The sequence below is a fragment of the Lathamus discolor genome, chromosome 1 (assembly GCF_037157495.1).
Source record: "Lathamus discolor isolate bLatDis1 chromosome 1, bLatDis1.hap1, whole genome shotgun sequence".
Taxonomy (NCBI): domain Eukaryota; kingdom Metazoa; phylum Chordata; class Aves; order Psittaciformes; family Psittacidae; genus Lathamus; species Lathamus discolor.
Genome location: NC_088884.1, coordinates 88,210,396 through 88,227,922, shown reverse-complemented (window position 1 = coordinate 88,227,922; position 17,527 = coordinate 88,210,396). Strand labels below are relative to the sequence as shown.

General features: G+C 43.8%; 1 protein-coding gene across 4 annotated transcripts in view; it reads left to right on the top strand.

Moving 5' to 3' along the window:
- Positions 1–2,342: 2,342 nt before the first annotated feature.
- Positions 2,343–17,527, top strand: part of USO1 (USO1 vesicle transport factor) — a 30,618-nt gene continuing 15,433 nt past the window's right edge. For 2 of the 4 annotated variants that reach the window (XM_065685329.1, XM_065685310.1), the window contains exons 1-11: positions 2,343–2,502; positions 2,766–2,852; positions 2,972–3,036; positions 8,490–8,569; positions 9,462–9,473; positions 11,933–12,030; positions 12,697–12,799; positions 12,917–12,972; positions 13,528–13,648; positions 15,354–15,532; positions 16,292–16,432. In XM_065685329.1, coding sequence (XP_065541401.1) covers positions 2,437–2,502; positions 2,766–2,852; positions 2,972–3,036; positions 8,490–8,569; positions 9,462–9,473; positions 11,933–12,030; positions 12,697–12,799; positions 12,917–12,972; positions 13,528–13,648; positions 15,354–15,532; positions 16,292–16,432 — 1,008 coding nt within the window. In that variant the 5' untranslated portion in view covers positions 2,343–2,436. The remainder of the gene's footprint in view (positions 2,503–2,765; positions 2,853–2,971; positions 3,037–8,489; positions 8,570–9,461; positions 9,474–11,932; positions 12,031–12,696; positions 12,800–12,916; positions 12,973–13,527; positions 13,649–15,353; positions 15,533–16,291; positions 16,433–17,527) is intronic. The other 2 variants (XM_065685338.1, XM_065685318.1) reach the window with 1 other exon arrangement.

Below are 17,527 nucleotides of genomic sequence, written 5' to 3'. Positions count from 1 at the left end.
CCTGCTGGGAAGGGGAAGCCTTCCTTAACCCTTATGGTGTCCAAGGCTTGTTGGTTTAGGAGGGGATCTTTTCGTCAATGAAAAACCCGTGTCTCTTTTACTGGGCCACTCCAGGTTCTGTGCTGTGGGGTAGCTGGCATAAAGTCAGCATTAGGTGTGTGTGCTGCAACTGAGGCTGGCTTGCCCCTGCTGGCACTCACCAAGCAGGACTTGGCTGTGATTGCACCTAGTTATTTGGCCAGTAAACCTCAATGAAGGCTGCGCAGTGAGGTAGGAACCCTTCTGGGCTGTGTGGCAGGTGGTGTCTGCGTGGGGAAAACCAGGGTCAGGGGAGAGGGAGAATCCCAGCAGGCTCCTGGTGGCAGTCTGTGCTTTGCGGATGGGGGTTCAAACTCTGGGTCTTCTGGCCTGTTATGGGAGGTCATGCCGGGGAGAAGGCAGCTACCTAGCAAAGGTGCTTCCCTCAAAGGGGGAAAGCAAGGCAGCAGGGAGCTGAGTTAGCAGGGGCTGAGGTATTGCGGAGATGTGATAGCTCTGCATTTTCATGTAATTAGGTTGAAGGGTTTGGTGCAGCTGCTGAAGGATGCAGTGCTCAGGGCTGTGTCGTTGATGTGACAAGAAATCCAGTTAGAAATGAACAATGGTCTGACAAAAGCCTGTTCTGCAATGACTGCTGTGATTGCTCATCTTTTTAGAGATTTTTTTTTTATGTCATTATATGGGAAACAAATAGCTTTTTGAACATGGAAAGAGAAAATTATTACTTTTCAAGTATGTATTTAAATTTAAAATATTGATTTCATTGTTTAGTTAATAGGGAAAATAAAATTCCCAAAGCTCCTAATTTAAATCACAGTGAGAGAGGGGTTTTCTCCCTGGAACGGAACAAACTGGTTTTAGTCCTGAGTCAGATGAGTGACTTTCTGTCACAATTTCTGGCTTAATTTGCTATTGTTGCTATAAAATCGGCTGTAATTTGATATGTATGAAAAAAAAAAAAGGAACATAAGAAAAGAAACCTGTGCCAAGCTGAAAATCCTGTGGGTCTCCATGAGTAGGGCTGGGCCAGTTGGAGTGCTGGGAGTGCTGGCTCATGGCTGTAGTTCCTGAGCAGGGAGAGTGAGTGCTGCAGCAGATCAGCCTCTGAAAAAAACATAGCTGCTTAGTCCTCTGCTCTAGGACTGTTTCTGATTTCCAAGCCTTAGGGTTCCTCTTGGGGTTGTTCTAGACAGACAGACCCTGAGATGCCGGGGGTAGATGGGTTACAGGAGTAGTTTTGAGGCAGGTTTGATACATGGGTAGACTTCACAACTCGTTGGAGTTGTAAAGTAGGTGTGCTTTATTCAGTGCTGAGGTGCATGGGGATTGCTCCTCCAAGAGCATGCGTGCCCCCCCTTTGCCACTCAGTTCGTTTATATTACATACAATGATTACCTAAACATGAGATTGCTTCACGCCTAATACATATGCAAAACCTATTCCCGTCTAGTAGTATAATTAGCTTTCTGGCATCCGTCCCATTGGTGCGCCTGCGCAGTGCCTCCTGGTGGTGGTCGTTAGGGGGTCGTGAGGATGAAGGCCTGTAGTTCATCACCGCGGGTAACCTCTTGCTTTCAGGCAGGCTCAATAGGGTTTCGGCTCCTATCCAAACCTCAGGTTTGGTGCAAGCCGGTTTTATGTACCTTAAAGCAGAAACTTGTCAAGTTTGCAAATTTTGTTACTCTGGCTATCTTTTGTTCCTTTTCTTTCTAAGGATACCAACTGAACAAGAATGTCTTAAATATTAAGCTGTGAATCTTACCTGCTACAATTCTGCCTGCCAGCTGTAACTCCTACAGTTCTGCTTCACCATTCTAGCAACTTTGACTCCTGCGGTTCTGCTTCACCAAGCACAGCGACTGCTTAAGCGAGCAGGCACAATGTTACCCCGTAATTTCCCGGTATCAGCTTCATGCCCCCAGCCCCTGCGAATGTGTTGCTTGGTCTGAAAGAAATGCAGAACTCCGTGCGAGATGCCCTGGTGGTCACACTATTGCTTATTTTTCCCCCTACTGAGAAAGCAAGCAGTGACGGCAGAGCGCGCTGTCAGCTGGGGCGGCTCGGGGAGCGGAGGCCGAGCTCCCTCCTGTTCTCCTTCGAAGGCCTAATAAAGCTAGTAATGACAGGGGGGACGCGTTTGGTCCGCGGCGGCTGGCAGGGCGGAGGTCCCGGGACCGCACCGACACCCGCTGTGGCAAGCGCAGTCGCCCGGCGGTGCTCGGTGGCAGAGGCCAGTCGGCCCCGCCCGCCAGCCGGCCACGTCGCCGCCACGTCTCGGCGCAGGCGCGGTGGCTGCTTCCTCCGCGGGGGCAGCTGCGGCGGGTTGTGCGGGAGCGGTGGGCCCGGGGCAGGGGCGAAGCGGGCCGGGCTCCGCCGGCTGAGCCGAGTCGAGCCGCCATGAGCTTCTTGTGGGGCGTCATGGGCGGCCCCAGCGCCGGGCCACAGCCCTCCGGTGCCGAGACGGTGAGCGGGGCGTGCGTGGCCAGACGGGGCCTGGCCGGCCGGCCGGGTGGGCGGATCAGGGTCTCGCCGGGAGCCAGCTGCCGGGGGGTTCCTCTCGGCTGCTGCGGCGGCGGTTTGGGACGGGGCCGCGCCGTGACAGCTGCCCGCGCTGGGAGCGGGACTCGTGGATCCGTGTGGGATTCGGTAACTGGCCCGGGCGGTGGCAAGCCGGGCTGTGGTAGTGGGACCTTGTCTGTGTTCACCCGCGCCCGCTGCTTTTCCAGATCCAGAAGCTGTGTGACCGTGTAGCTTCTTCCACGTTACTGGATGACCGAAGGGATGCCGTCCGTGCCCTTAAATCTTTATCCAAGGTAATCACCCGGTGTCCTGAAGAGCCAAGGGGGTTTGTAGTAGTGTTGTGATGAATTTTTTCAAAGCCACGTTTGGACTTTAGGCTAGACCACTAACTACTCAGTCTTTCTCTAAACAGAAGTACCGGTTGGAGGTGGGCACGCAGGCGATGGAACATCTCATCCACGTTCTCCAGACAGACCGGTAAGCATGCCTTTGCTGGCAGCGCCCCTCCCCACCCGCCCATATGCTGCTTTTCCTGGCTGTACTAATGAAGCTGGGGTTCCAACAAGTCATCCATTGGGGAGGCTTCTTTTATGATGGTAACTAGAGTCTATTTCGAGGTGAAAAGAGCTGAATTCCAGTAACTCAGATGAGGGACTGAAAGACCAGTTCCAGAGTAAAGGTGATAACTTTAGTGTATCTCACTGTTCCTTAGTGGTCTCTTTCCACTGCTGTGAAAAAGGGAACTCAAAATGACAATGTTCGTTAAACACAGGATTTGACATAACATGAATCAGCCTGCTACTGGGCACAAGGTGAACTAGCCAGGATTAAGAGCAGAAGAGTGAAGGCAGCAAATCTGTGTTTTCTCAAGCGTGTGTCATCCAGTGAACTGGTAGAATAGCCCTGTCATAGGGAGTAATGCAGGCATTTAATTTGAAGTACTCGAGTAAATACAAAAGCTGGTTGCTGGTAAGCCAGATGACACTAGTTTAAATCCTTCATGTGGACCACAGTGTAGTTTTATGCAATCCAGTGTCTGAAAAAAACCCAACTTTGCTCTCCATCTTTTCCTGCAATTGACTGCATTGGTGTACTTGTTGGTAACCACATGTTGGAACTTGGAACTTGCTTGTGTTGATTGAAGGTTCAAATAGCACGTGTTCCTGGTGTTTTGGTAGGTGAGTGTTGTGTGAAGGTCTTTTAGCCTTCATTTGAACATGAAGGTGGTAAATACATACATAGAAGGCCAGTCATAAGGGCATATGTGGCATAGTTACATGTGTGCACATGGGAAGTAGGAGGGTGTCTCCTAGTGTTGAGACAAAGGAGAATTGGGAAAGCAGCAGTTCAGTATCTGGAAGGAGGCATCTTGCTTTGCATAAGGTATATATGTGAAGAAGTTCTGCTGTGCTCAGCCAAAGGCTGCTGGTGGTGGCCTTCCTTGCCAGATGTGAAGAGCTGTCTAGGTGAGTTCTGTCACTTCCTTTCCATTGGTTGGGCAGTTAAAAATGAATGTCTGGCTTGTAGGATGCAGGTGGTAAAAGGGAAGGTTACATGTCTGCTCAGTTCAGCTATGTGTTACAGGTGGTGTGAGTGCACTGCTTGGTGTCAGTGGTTGTAGAGGTAAGGCTTTGGGGACTTTTAGTTTCAGGAATACAAACCACAGCCAGCTCATCAGAATAAGTGGTTGGTAAATGAGTGGCAGGCTCAGCTGAGGGGCTTGCTGAACTGTGAGGATAGAGGTCTGACGGAGAGTGCTGCTGTGCCATCCCTGCTGTTCCATGTGTGCCCACAGGTGTGCTCTTTGCACCTTTCACTGTCTACCTCGGGTGCCCTGAAGCTTTCTGTAGAAGTGGCAAATGCTCATTTCCGCCTCCTGTCCTCTGTTTTCTTTTTTGCATTGCAGCTGCTTAAGATTATGTCTAAGAAGCAGCAATGCAACCAGAGAAAACAGAAGTCAATCACAGACTCGGGTTGTCTTCTCACATGTTACTGCATTCATGTGAGTGACTCATGTATGCTACTTCTGTACACTGATTGTTGCAGTAAGTTTTAAGATTAGAGAAGGTTTAATTTGATTAGACATGTGAAGGGACCAGGAAAATGGAATGCTGAAGTCCAGATAGTGACTTCTGTTTTTCTCTGCAGCTTAGCTTTGCAGAGGTGGGAAGTGTGTATTTTCAGTCATGTTAGGTTGGCCTGAGGATGGGTGACTGGGCGCCTGAGGTGACTCTTTGGCCATGAAGCTTCTGATGGTTGTTATCTTATGGTGGTTGAGATGTTATGCACCTGTCTGCCTGTTGTTTGGGGTGTATGCCTATAGTTGCTGTGTCTTGTGTGCACCAGAACGTGAACCTCATCCACTGGGATTCCCTTCTTAGTTCCTGGGTGAGTAGAAGCAAAGCTTGGTTGGGCTTTTATCTGGTCTCCAGCCTTTTTTTGCAGGTGCTTGGTTGGAAAGAATTATGGGGAGGAGCCAGAAGCAGGCATGGGTCTCTGAATTCCTTGGTTCTGAGTGTGTGTGTGGAAAGGAGAGCTGGTGTACAAAGTACTGTAACGTGAGAATAGAACAAGTGCTTTCCTATTATGTAATTACCCCAGATTAATGGAATAGCTCAAGATGCACAACTGCCTGATCTTCAGCAGCATTTGTCTTGCTGGAATATGTGTTAGTAATATGCAAAATAGAAGCAACTTTGCTGGTAAGACTTGGGTATTACCTAATGTGAAGCAGCTCATTGTGAAAGCAGTCTCTAATCAAAAAGCCATTTGGTTTTAAGACCTTCTGAGTCGAGTAGGATAGCACAGTTCTTTTCTGAGAATTATGTCAACTTTTATTATGTAGTCCTTGAGTAAAAAGGCTGTCTGAGAAGGCCTGGCTGTGCTGAAATGGTGAGCGCCACTTGTAGCCTGTTCTTATTTCTGTCTCAGATCTTAGACTGTTGCTTTTAATTATTTATCCTGGAACAGAAATACACCACTTCTAAATGAACATGTCATTCCACTTGTTTACACACAGTTTACTTGTACATTGTCTTAAGCTCCCTTTCCTGCCTGAATGCTTAGAACTTGTTCTGTAGAAGGTGGACTTCTTGCACTAGTTTTTCAGCTATGAGTGTCAACTACCTTGGAGCCAGACAAAGCTCCTAAGTCAGCCTTTAAATGCTCCAGACTTTTATACATGCCAGTGTTCATAGGCTGTATGTTTATTTTGCAATATGAAGTACGAACTGTGATCTGCAAGAGGACTTTTCCTGACTTGCTGCCTAGATGTTGCCACATCCCACCAGGGATTATTTGGGCACTGGCTTCAGAAAAGACCAGTACCATTTAACTGTTGGTGTGAGAGAGGTACCAGACTGGGAAGCCTGCTTGATCTTGAACTGCTTTGTTTTTACTGATGGAACAAAGTTTTTGCATTTCACTGTGACAGTTCTTAATAGTCTGAAACCTAACGTGAACCTGAGAGAAAGAATTGTTTTCATAAGGCACAAACCTCATTTATTTTTGTGCTATTAGTTCCAAATTTTTGTGTTGTAATATGCTTCTCATTAAAACCTGTGTAAGAGATAATACAAATGTCACTACCCCTTTCATAGCTGTAGCATGACTTGAGTTTTTAGGGGTAATAAAATGCCCTCCTCTCTAGGCATGCTGTGATCGATGACATGATAGAAACATTCCGCCGTTCTATGTGTGTCTTTCCAGTATAGATGATGCTTGTCTCTACTGGGACAAGTGAAATACCATAGTGTTAGGAGAATAGGTAAAAGCATCTTGGAAGCATCCTACCTGGGCAGGACAATACATGGTGCCTTTGCTTCCCTAGGTCTCTTCTATTGTGTGTGAGCTCAGGGAGTGTGGCACTGATGCTTTGGCCAAGTGCCACAGGAAAGCACCAGGACACAAGATGTCTGAAGTGGTTTCTGCTGGATTGTTGTGTTGGATAAAGGCTGTATCATTTATGGATGTGTGAGAGGCTGGAAGTGTATTTCTTGGCTGCTTTTCACTACAGAGCCAAAGCTGCACAGCTTCAGTCTGAACAGAATATTCACTAAAAATGTTGTATGTGGTGAACAGCAGATGGTAGCAAGGCAGTGAACAGCAAAGATGTTGATGTCCTCCTTCCGTGATGTGCTCCTCTTGTGACAAGAGAAACAAGGCCTGCTTTTACCACGTGTGTGTAAAATTTGCTTATCCTTCTGTAGCTGCTGTGATGTCCCTAAAAAGGGAGAAAGAAAGCAAGGCTGAAGCTTGCATTTTAAGTCTCCAGGAAGTAATTTCTATGTGTTTTTCAGATGTGAAATTCTTTCACTGACATGAAAAGGAAATCACAGGCCTTGTGGTATTGTGTTGAAGAACTAAAATGTCAATAACAGGAAAACATAAGCAGGCTGGAAGTCCAAGCCTACCTTCTCAATGTGACAGTGTTCATGGAGTAAAAGCTTGCTTTACCTGCTTTGGCTAACAGTTTGGCAGAGGAGATACTTTTTCCCCCTTTCGTGTCTATTAAAGCCCAGCTTAAGAGCAGGTGGTATGAGCTGAGTGACACACTGAGGAAAAATGCCAGTGTCCTGGGAGGACATCAGTAGGACAAGGATTCAATTCAAAACCCAAGGTCAAAGAACAAACTACACTGATGTCCGATTTCTAGCTTTTGATTTGGTGTCACTCATAGAAAGGGAAGTTAGATGTCACTTTGACAGCTTGCTAAAGCCCTTCCTTTAGTGGCACAGGAAGTGCAGGTATCAGTTGCTCCACCGTATCTTCTCACACCTGGTGGATCACCTTGAGGCATCTCCAGTTTTCTTGGTTGCAACAACTACTCAAGGTCTGTCATCTTTAGTGGTCTAGCAGAGATACCTGGCCTTAATTAAGGCTTGGTTTTTAAGATTGCTGGTTAGGTTGGTTTGTAGGCCTTTACTCTGAACCTGCTTAGGAGCTTCTTACCATGCAAGCTAATCTTTGGCCCTTGCTTTGTGTGCCTTAGAGATCAGTGAAAGTAAACACTTAGAAGTTTGACTGAGAGGTCTTGTTCTGACAGTGTGCTCTTCTGATGCTTGGGCAAGATATGTAAAGAACTGTGAGGAGAGTTCTTCTGCACTCTGAGATGCCTTCCTTTGTGATGTTAGGTTTTATTATTTTGGTTTTTGGCCAGCTGTGCTTTCACACTTTTCTGGTTGATAAGCAATAAAGCAAGGAACAAAAACAGTTACATTCCCCTTCAACTCTTGAACCGTGTTGTAACATAGGATTTACAGATTGCTTGGTCTTCATAGTGCAGAAGAAACAGGTCTGTCTTAAAACAGGGCTTATTAAGAGAAAAGTCTTGGTGTAAGCAGGTGTACTAATAATGCTTTAGGGTTGGACTGGCTGCCCAGCAGTTTCCTGGGGGTGCCTGAAGTTCAAAACCCCTTAATAACTGGATGTAGCCCGAGTTGGTGACACAGGCTGGCCTGTTTGGGAGAATCCCAAACTTACTGCAGTCATGTGGAGCACAAGCTTTCAGCCCCTGGTTCCCACTGATGGGGTGGCAGGGAGGGTCCTTCCTGGGTTGGTGCTGAAGCTCATCTGCTGCTCCCTTGGGTGACTTTCTGGGATGTGGTCTAAATCCCTCCCAGACATTTCTCCTGGTATACTTGAGGAGCAGGTTGGAAGGAATGACTCAGGAAATGGGAGACATGCTGACAGTGAAGCTTTCTGCAGTCACCTTAAGTCACCAGACTTTCCGGATGTGGCCACCTGAGGGAATGGAACTGGGAAAGGGAGTTTGACTCCATTCAGGGATCAGACAGCTTATGGTTACATGGTATGAAATGTCTGTCAACATCAGTCTTTCTCACTTGATCTTATGCTGCCAAGGGAACTGCCTGTGTTGTAAGAGTAGTTGGAAATAAGTAATTAAAGAAAAGTGGTTCTTTTATTTGCAGTTCAGATTCTGAAATAATTGGCTATGCCTTGGACACTCTCTACAATGTAATATCGAATGACCTAGAAGAGGAGGAGCAAGGTAAGTGCTTGGTAGCAATAGCTGTACTAACTGTGGAGGTGCTTCCTTTGGTGGTTTTGTTCAAACCATAAATTGTAATGCCCTGTGATTTACTAATGCTGAGACTTGCTTTGTTATTGTGTAGCTGTTAAGACAGTGCTAAAAATCGTGTTGTACACAGCTGGCGTTAAAGTAGTATTGGATCTCTTGCTTTGGATCTCTTGCTTATTAATATAAAAAATTATGTTCTATGAAAAGCAGCTAGGTTGGAACAGAATAATGAATTGGTTTTTCTAGTTTGTAAATAAAGAATAAAGCAATTCTTTGTATAGGGAAAGGGCAGTTCTGACTTACTGTCAGATGGGACACTACTGTGTGATACAGAGAGAGATCTCAGGAGCCTGTGGTAAGGTGGCTATGTATAAGGGTGACAGCCTTTTTCTAAAATGCCACAGTGGGACTGGAAAAGGAGACTATGCCTGTTCTTCCCAGGACAGTTAAATGTAGAAGTAGACACTATACAGCTAGTCTGGGAAACTGTTTCTAAGCGAAATGGCTGTAGACCTGCTTTCCAAGCTTTTAAGAGGAAAACATCAACAAATAAAAAGGCTTGTTCTGTTCTGCTTTTGGGTAGATGGACATGAAAATTCACATTATTAGCAGTCTCTTAGAATGAGCAAAGAATTGACAAACTTGAGTTATGTATGTGATATCGCCAGTGTTGAAAGAGTTATGGGGTGGTTTAGTTTGGCTACCTTCATAAGAACTACTCGAAGGAGTAGTTGCTGCTGTACAAAGCTAGGGTGGCCACTTTGAAAATCTGAGCTTATGCTGCTATTGGTTATGCTGTTTGGAAAGCTATTCAACTTGTAAACCTTTCTCTTGTTTCTTTTTCTCTTATCTGCATTGACAGATGATTCTGAAGGTAAAAGAACCTTTACTTATATAAATATGGCACTTTTAGACATGGTTGCTGCTCACACCTGTAACACTGTTGTTTAAAAAGGACACTGTAAGGACTTGGGTTAGAGCTTGGTGAAAACTTCTACATGTCATTTAGAGCTGAAGTGCCTACCCAGTTTTATTTCTTGGGTTATTTGGGCATGTTGGAATGCCAGCTGATCTCCTGAGATTGTGATACTGATAAATTCCTGTTTAGGATGTCATGAAAGCATGCAGCTTCGGAACTGATAAGATTTTAATGGGCAAAAGTTTTGTGACTAGAGCTTCTGTTTTCAAGAAGCCCTGAAGTTGGACACATAGGCATGAGCTGCATATCACATCCTTCACAGTGTCTCTTTTAAGCAGTGCATGTTAAAATCCAGTGTTCCCTTCTACCGTAAGTTTCCACTAACACTGTGTATGTTCTCCTTTTGTAAACTGGTTTTATCACAAAGCATGTAATGTGTTAAGATTAAATTCCAGTTTGCAGTGCTGTTTCTTACTGAATCATTACGAGCTAATCTTAGTGGATAGAAGTTGTTCTCTTTATTTGAGCCCTGTCAATGTGTAGATGAAAAGAGTAATTATGGGGAAAAATCTGGTTGCAAGATCTGTGGTGTATCCACATAAATAGAAGATGCAGTTTGCCAGTTTCTGCTTGGCTCGTCTCTTTTTTTTAAATGAAGAAATCAGTACAAGAAATACTGATTAAAATAAAGCTAGAATTGAGAGGAAAGTAAAAAGACAACTTTAATTTGGTTCTTTTCTAAGTTAATCCTAACTATCCTGACCTAGAGTCAAGCTTTTGGCATGAATAAAAACTACAGCAAACTAGTAAGAGGCTGAGTTGTGTGTACTGCTCAGGCTTTGCCTTAGCACCTGAAACTTGGGCAAGGACAAGAGTTGGGATTAGGTGGAATCCATAATTCAAACACTTGCACTCTGTAGCTGAGTTAAAGGACTTGGGTGAGATCCTGGATAAAGGACAAGATATTCAGTCACAGCTCACAGGGAAATTCCAAGTGAAATATTTTGACTTGAGCATCTAAAGGAAAAAAAAGTGCAGGTTTATGGGCTTTTCTTGGTTTGCAGCAAGCTGCAGCGCCTGTAGTCTGGGTATGTTTCTCAGCTGAGTTTCTCCTTATAGTAGCAAGTGCAGCAGCCAAACTTATGTGGCAGTGGCTTACCTGAGGTTTTAATTTACTCCTGTGAACCAGGAGTGAGCCAGACTCTGAGCTTCTCAGCCTCAGATTGCTCACTGTGGGACTCGTGTTCTGCTAGGTGATTTGTGCCAGAGCTAGTTTTGCACACAGCCTGTCCTCTCTTTTGTCATCTTTTGATAGTCTTTCCTAGTTTCTGCAGCTAAAAAAGAAGGCAGCAGGTAGGTGCTGCTTCTCTCTCCCTCTTGTAAGCTACCTACTGATAAGCCTGTTTCAAGAACAAAATATAGAATCATAGAATAATTAGGGTTGGAAAGGACCTGAAAAATCGTCTAGTTCCAACCCTTCTGCCATAGGCAGGGACACCATACAAATATGTATGTGTGTGTGTATATATATATATATACACACACATTGTGTTAGAGCAATGATCAGTTACTCTCTGACAAACCTTTCTATGATGTCTGAAAGGCCAAACAAATACCTCTTTCCTGTGCTGGAAATAATCAAACATGAGATACTATAAAGTGATACCTTGCAGCAAAACACCATTGACAATAGTCTGAATTGGGTTGGTTGAATTAAAATTGTTTTCTTAGCACCAAATTTTTATAGCAGAGTCCTTTGATTTCTTTGCTTTGCCATGCCCCTAACAAGGTACACTTGGAAGATTATGTGTGGTCTCTGACTCTTTCTATGTCTGCTCAGTTATTAATGGTTTGTTAGGGACTCCTTGCTAAGCCTGTAAATCCTGCAGTTTAATCAGGAGGAAGAAGCCTTGTTTTGCCTTCACTTCAGTAAACCAGACCTTCAGATCTGGTCAGAAATTTAGTAGCTTTACCATATATTTTCTGTGCTTTAAGCTTCAAGCTGTTCTTGAGCCTGCTAGCCCTTAGCTAGCAAGGGATGAATGTACATGTGCATGATCTGTAGTGCAATGTGATGTAAAAAATGAGCAGCAGTGCCTTTGCTATGGCTCTGCAGTGAAGTGTGATCAATGGGAACAACATTTTTTCCTTTTGACACTGAAATGAGTTTTAGTGGATTTCTGGTTCCCTCCTATTTTTAAAACAAAATACCTTTCAATGAAAGTCATGGTTAGAGTAATGTAGTTTTTTTTCTCTTTTGCGTAAAGCTTGTGTCAGTGTTTTGAGAGTAATGAACATTATAGCAGTGACTCTAGACCTTTCTGTCTCTGATGGCCCTACTTTAAGAACAAAAATTACAATGACCTGAAGTTCTTCCAATCATGTGTTGTAATACATTGTTTTTACTATTATAGAAGAAAACTTAACAAAAGTTGATGATTTGGGGAGTCAGTTCACAGAGATATTCATTAAACAGCACGAAAATGTCACACTCTTGCTGACTCTTGTGGAGGTGAGTAGTAATATTATACTTGGAATACTGAGAGACATATCATGCTGTACCAGGAGATGACCTTAATGGATAAAGCTTTTCTCTTGGCTTTCTAGTGGAGCCTATGTAAAATATGAGGTAGTCTTAGACATGGTGAATGTGGGGTTGGAGATGACGTGGATGAACAGGTCAGTTGAATGAGTTTGAGATGACCTGGGGAGCCCAGAGGTTTGTTGTGGTTGGTCAAGTCTGTTCATGGATTCGTCAGCAAGAGAAAGCTCAAGAAATGACAAGACCCAGTTTTAAGAGAAGCTGCTGCTACTTTCTGGTAATAGGAAGAAGATGCAGGAGAATTTCCTATTCTTTCTCTCTTGGATTTCTGGTTAATACAGGCTGATCCCTGCAGGATCAGACTGACTGGTGTTTAGAAAGAAGATACAGCTTGGAAAGCTACCCTGGAGGAGAGGGAGGAAAGGAAGCTGCTGGGTGTTCAACTTGGTGACGATAAAATACAAAGAACAGGATAGTGTTTTGACTTGCTGGCTGAGTGCTGTGATAGGATGGATGGAAAAGAAAGTAGACAGCAGGTGAAATTTCTTATCTGTTTGGTGTCTATTCATAACTGGGATCTAGAAGAGGAAGATGAATACTGAGGAATTTATTACTTGATGTCCTTCATCTTTGCAGGAATTTGATTTCCATGTTCGCTGGCCTGGAGTGAAACTCCTTACATCTCTTTTAAAGCAGCAAGGACCTCAAGTGCAGCAGATAATTCTTGTCAGCCCTATGGGTGAGTGGCTGAGTTTCGTGCTGATAAACTTTTGAAGCTAGAGGCTCTGCAAATACCATGGCAAAGGGCTGGAGGGGCTTCACCTCTTTATGCTTGCTCTTTATGCGTTTCTTGCAGGTGTTTCCAGACTCATGGATTTACTAGCAGACTCTAGGGAGGTTATACGAAATGATGTAAGTACAGAACAAAGGTGGTTTATTCTCTTCATAAAAAGTAACTGGCACCTGAATTGCATATACTTGTGCAGAATTTGAATTAAGCTAAACAAATACATGTGAAGAAATTATTGTGGTCGCTAATTGGTAATGTTTCACTCCACAGCTGAGCTGTGTGGCCTTTGGATGTCAGGCTACAGTCCTCATAACAAAGGCAAGCCATTACTGGATATTTAATGCGAACACTGACGCTTGTGCAGGGTTTTCATAGTATGTTAGCTAGTGTTTCTCTTCACCTTCTGTCAGGTTCATTGCAGTCTTTCCTTTTTCCTGATTAGCTGTCAAAATGCTCAGATTATTACAAAAGAGATGAGGTGCTTTACAAGTTCATTCTCTCTTCTTTATAGCTGCTTAGTGTCTTTTTTAACAGTACTGTGCTTCTGTTTTGAAGTACAGAGATTCTGGACAGGATTATGTTGCTGATTTACTTTCCTTCTAAGAGCTGTGACTTAGGAAAAGCAATATAGTTCTAGTAAAATTAAGTTTAATTTATTCTTTGCTCTACCTGTCAAGGGAGTCCTGTTGTTACAGCAATTGACAAAAAGTAACGCAGCCATACAGAAGATTGTTGCCTTTGAGAATGCCTTTGAGAGACTTCTGGATATCATAACAGAAGAAGGAAACAGTGATGGAGGTACAGAAAAATCCAAGACTTAGTCATGTGTTTCTGCACAAACCATTGGGTGATGATGTTTACAGGCTGATGTTAGTATGTGGTTGTAGCTATGTCAGTTGCTAGAAGGATCAAAACATACAGCCTGGGAGTACCAAAACTGGACTGAACAAGTAGGCAGGGTTTGAGCATCTTTTGAAACCTAGTCTTGAGATATGTAGTTAAGACATCAGTTAATGTCTCTGAGCACTTGTGCATGAGTTTGTGTGGTCTTGTTTGGCTGAGGTCTGTGAGTGTGTAAACTTGGAATGGCAGTGTCAGATACATGTGTGCTGCATTTGTCACTTACTGAGTTAAGCATCTGCATTCTTCTTGCGAGATCCTTGCATGCTTGGAGTGGCTGGAAATAACAGCTTGGTGAGTTTCTTCAGCCTCACTAATAACTTCAGTTTCCTGATCAGCCCCTTGCCAAATCATTTACCAGCTGGGGGGAAAGGGTATTAAAAAAATATAAAAAAAAAATGCCTAAATGATGCAACATTTAGGTGGTTTTTATTAGCAACACATGAGTTTACCACCAGTTGTAGTTTGCTACAGGATCTATGTTAGTAACAAGGCATTTTGCTGTTTCATGACTTTTCTGTGGGATGCAGGAGCAGTTGATGCTTCTCTCTCAGATGAATTATGCCAGGTGCATTGGCATGGAAGAATTAAGCAAGCCTCTGATTCAAAGCTGCTATTTTGAGGCAGTTAATAATTTTAGGTGAGTTGGTATGTGAAGTCTTAAATGCTCAAGAGTTCTGTGCTCTCTCCCCCGCCCTCCCCCCCATGTGTCTGTTTTTCCCATCTGCAGCTCTGCTGAGTGGGAGAACTAAACTGGTCTCGCTTTTTCTCCCACTCCCAAGTCCAGAACTGCTTGTGTGTGTTCAGAAGTGCAAGGAGCAAGTCTTTATGCTTCACACTGAGTAAGATTTGGAGGCATCCCAGCAGTACCAGTACCTTTACTAGTGTTGTGTTATGGACAAAGTTGTCTGAGGATTTTCTCTTCACAGAGCACATACTTGATAAGCACCTGTAGTGCTTTTTCAGCACAGTTTAAAACCCGAGAGTAAAAAACCCTGTTGGAACTCCAAGGAGTTAAGTTTTAACTGGCTCATTGTAAGGGCTATTTCTAAGAATTGCTTCTCCACCAAAATAATGGAGAAAGCAGCTTTGAAATGAGTTGAAGATGTAGCCAGTGATTGAAGAGAGTGAATGTCTAATCCACTAAGAACTGCTGCATTTGAATCATCATGCAGTTCCAGAGGAACTTAAGTTTAGTGCTTACAATAGAGAGAGTAGCCTTACTCTTAAGTAGGTACACTTTGAGACATGAAGTGGTTGTGAGGCTTTCTTTGAAGTTCTCCCCATCCCTACCCAATGAACTCATACAAATAGTGTGTTCTTTGGAAATAACAGTTTGCTTCAGACTTGTGAAAAAACACAGTTATGGTTTCTTTGGAAACGTACTGGATTGACATTGATGTACTGAATTTAGAGTGACCTTTGGTTATTTTTTCATGTGTATGGTTCATAGTTCTTGATCCAATTCTAATGTTTGGTAAGAATGGAAGAGTTCAGAAGCATGTGCTCTGTTCTGTCCGGAACATACTCAGTGTGGGGAGAAGCCAGTTAGTTTTCTGTGTGTAATATTCTAATTATTTCTTTGCGTTTTCTGTCTCGCCAGGAATAGTAGTGGAAGACTGTCTCCTCCTATTGCAAAACTTGTTGAAGAATAATAATTCCAATCAGAATTTTTTCAAGGAAGGTTCGTACATTCAGCGTATGAAGCCTTGGTTTGAGGTTGGAGATGACAACTGTGGATGGTCTGCACAGAAAGTAACTAATCTCCACCTAATGCTGCAGGTAAAACACTTCATCTCCTAAGTACTGTTTTCAGCACTTTCAGTTCTGCAGTGAAGAGTAAGTATAACGTAATAGTCAACTACGAGATCCATGTGTTTGTAGATAGAATAAGATACCAACATTCATGAGATGTACTGCCTTCAGCACAAACACTAGTGCCAAGTTGTGGATTTGGACTGGCTGGCATATTGGGGAACTGAAGATTTAACAGTGATTTCAATAGATCACTGGGGGTGTTCTATATGAGGAGTCCTCATGCATGAGTTCATGTATGGCTGCAATACATTAACTTGGTTCTAGCAGCTGACTTCACTGTGGGTTCATAATTACTGATTTTTGGGCATCTTTCCTTCTTCTTACTCCTCCAAAAATGGGAATAAGGTTTTCCTGTTCTGTGGCATTTCATGCGGAAGCCAAATGTTAATGATGAAGGTAGTTTGTCACCTTCCGAAAAGTAGTTCTGACAAATGGTGAGCCAAGTAGGAGGGTAGTTAGAGCTTGATTTCTCATCACATAGTTGCAAGGTTTGCAGTGGAGTCAGAAATTTGAAGGTTTTAGAGGGTTTAACTGAACTCAGAATCAAATGGCACAGCGTAGCAATGAGATGAATATGGTGTTCGGTTGTTATTTCTTATCTCCATTTTTGAAGAGTAATTCTGTTTTGTGGCCAAACTTAAAATGGGTAAATCGGTTTTGTTTGGTTTTTCAGGTGGTCTCGGACTCTCTTCACATAAAGATGTTCTTCATTTTTTTTTCTAGCTTGTGCGGGTGCTTGTGTCTCCCACAAATCCTCCTGGTGCTACCAGCAGCTGTCAGAAAGCAATGTTTCACTGTGGGCTCTTACAACAGCTCTGTACAATCCTGATGGCAACAGGAGTTCCTGCCGATATCCTGACAGAAGTAAGAGGGAGCAGATTGATGTGATGAGGGGGGGCAACTAAATGGGTGAAAGCAGTTGTCTACAGGGATAATGGATTGCTGCAGAGACAAACTGGAATTAGCGTTATTTGCTAAGAGTTTCAGATGCCACAGATGTCAGTTTCCTGTGTGAGTGTCAGGGTCTGACTGGAGAAAACCCAAGTGTCAGACCTGTTTTGTTTGTGATTCCAAGAGTGAAATTAAGATGAAAATAAGGTCACTACCCTAATCTATCAGTTGGTTTATTACAGAAAGACAATTATAAAAAATTATTAAAAAGGGGGTAGCAGTAGAACAGATCGGAAAAAAGATAGAAATGAAGCAAGAATTCAGGGTGCAGAGATACAGTTACCACCATGGATCCAGCGGTGTCCCAGGGTCTGTAGTTGTCATCCTCAGTGGTGGGAGTCCTTCAGCATCCATAGTTGGTATCAGAGCAGTGTCCCCAGGAGTCTGTAGTAGTCATTGGAAGTGAGTGTCCTCATGGAGCTGTTCTTGGAGTTGTCCTCATGGAGGGTGTTCTCACAGAGGTGTCCTACCTGGTGGTTATCTTTTCCCCCTTTTATTATGAGTTGGGGGGAGTACCTCTGTTCTTCATGTCATGTATTGCACATTCCTGGTAAACCAGTTCGCCGGTCTTGCAGCCAACTGCACCTGTGCAGCAATTCTTGGGGATAATGGGCAGCAACTCCTCACACCAGTCCTGGGGGTAATGGGTGGAAGAGTCTTATCTCACCTACTCCCACCCATCTCTCAGGCAGTGGACCATGGAGTCCCATTTCAGTTCCTCACAGCCTTCTCTCAGGTAATGAATGCTGGAGTCTTAACTTCTCCCACCCATCTCTGAGACAGTGGAAGGTGGAGTCCTATCTCAGTTTTCTCATACATACCAACCTTAGAGACAGTGGACAGTGGAGTCTGATTTCAGTTCAGCCTCTCACAGGGGGCAGCATCAATGTAAGATAGTCTTTTAGATTATATTCTGCAACCAGAAGTTATTGCTATTTGCTAATTTTCTGTGTTGTATTTCAGCATATCCCAGAGTGGCTGTATTGATTCATGTTTTGCCCTGTTCTG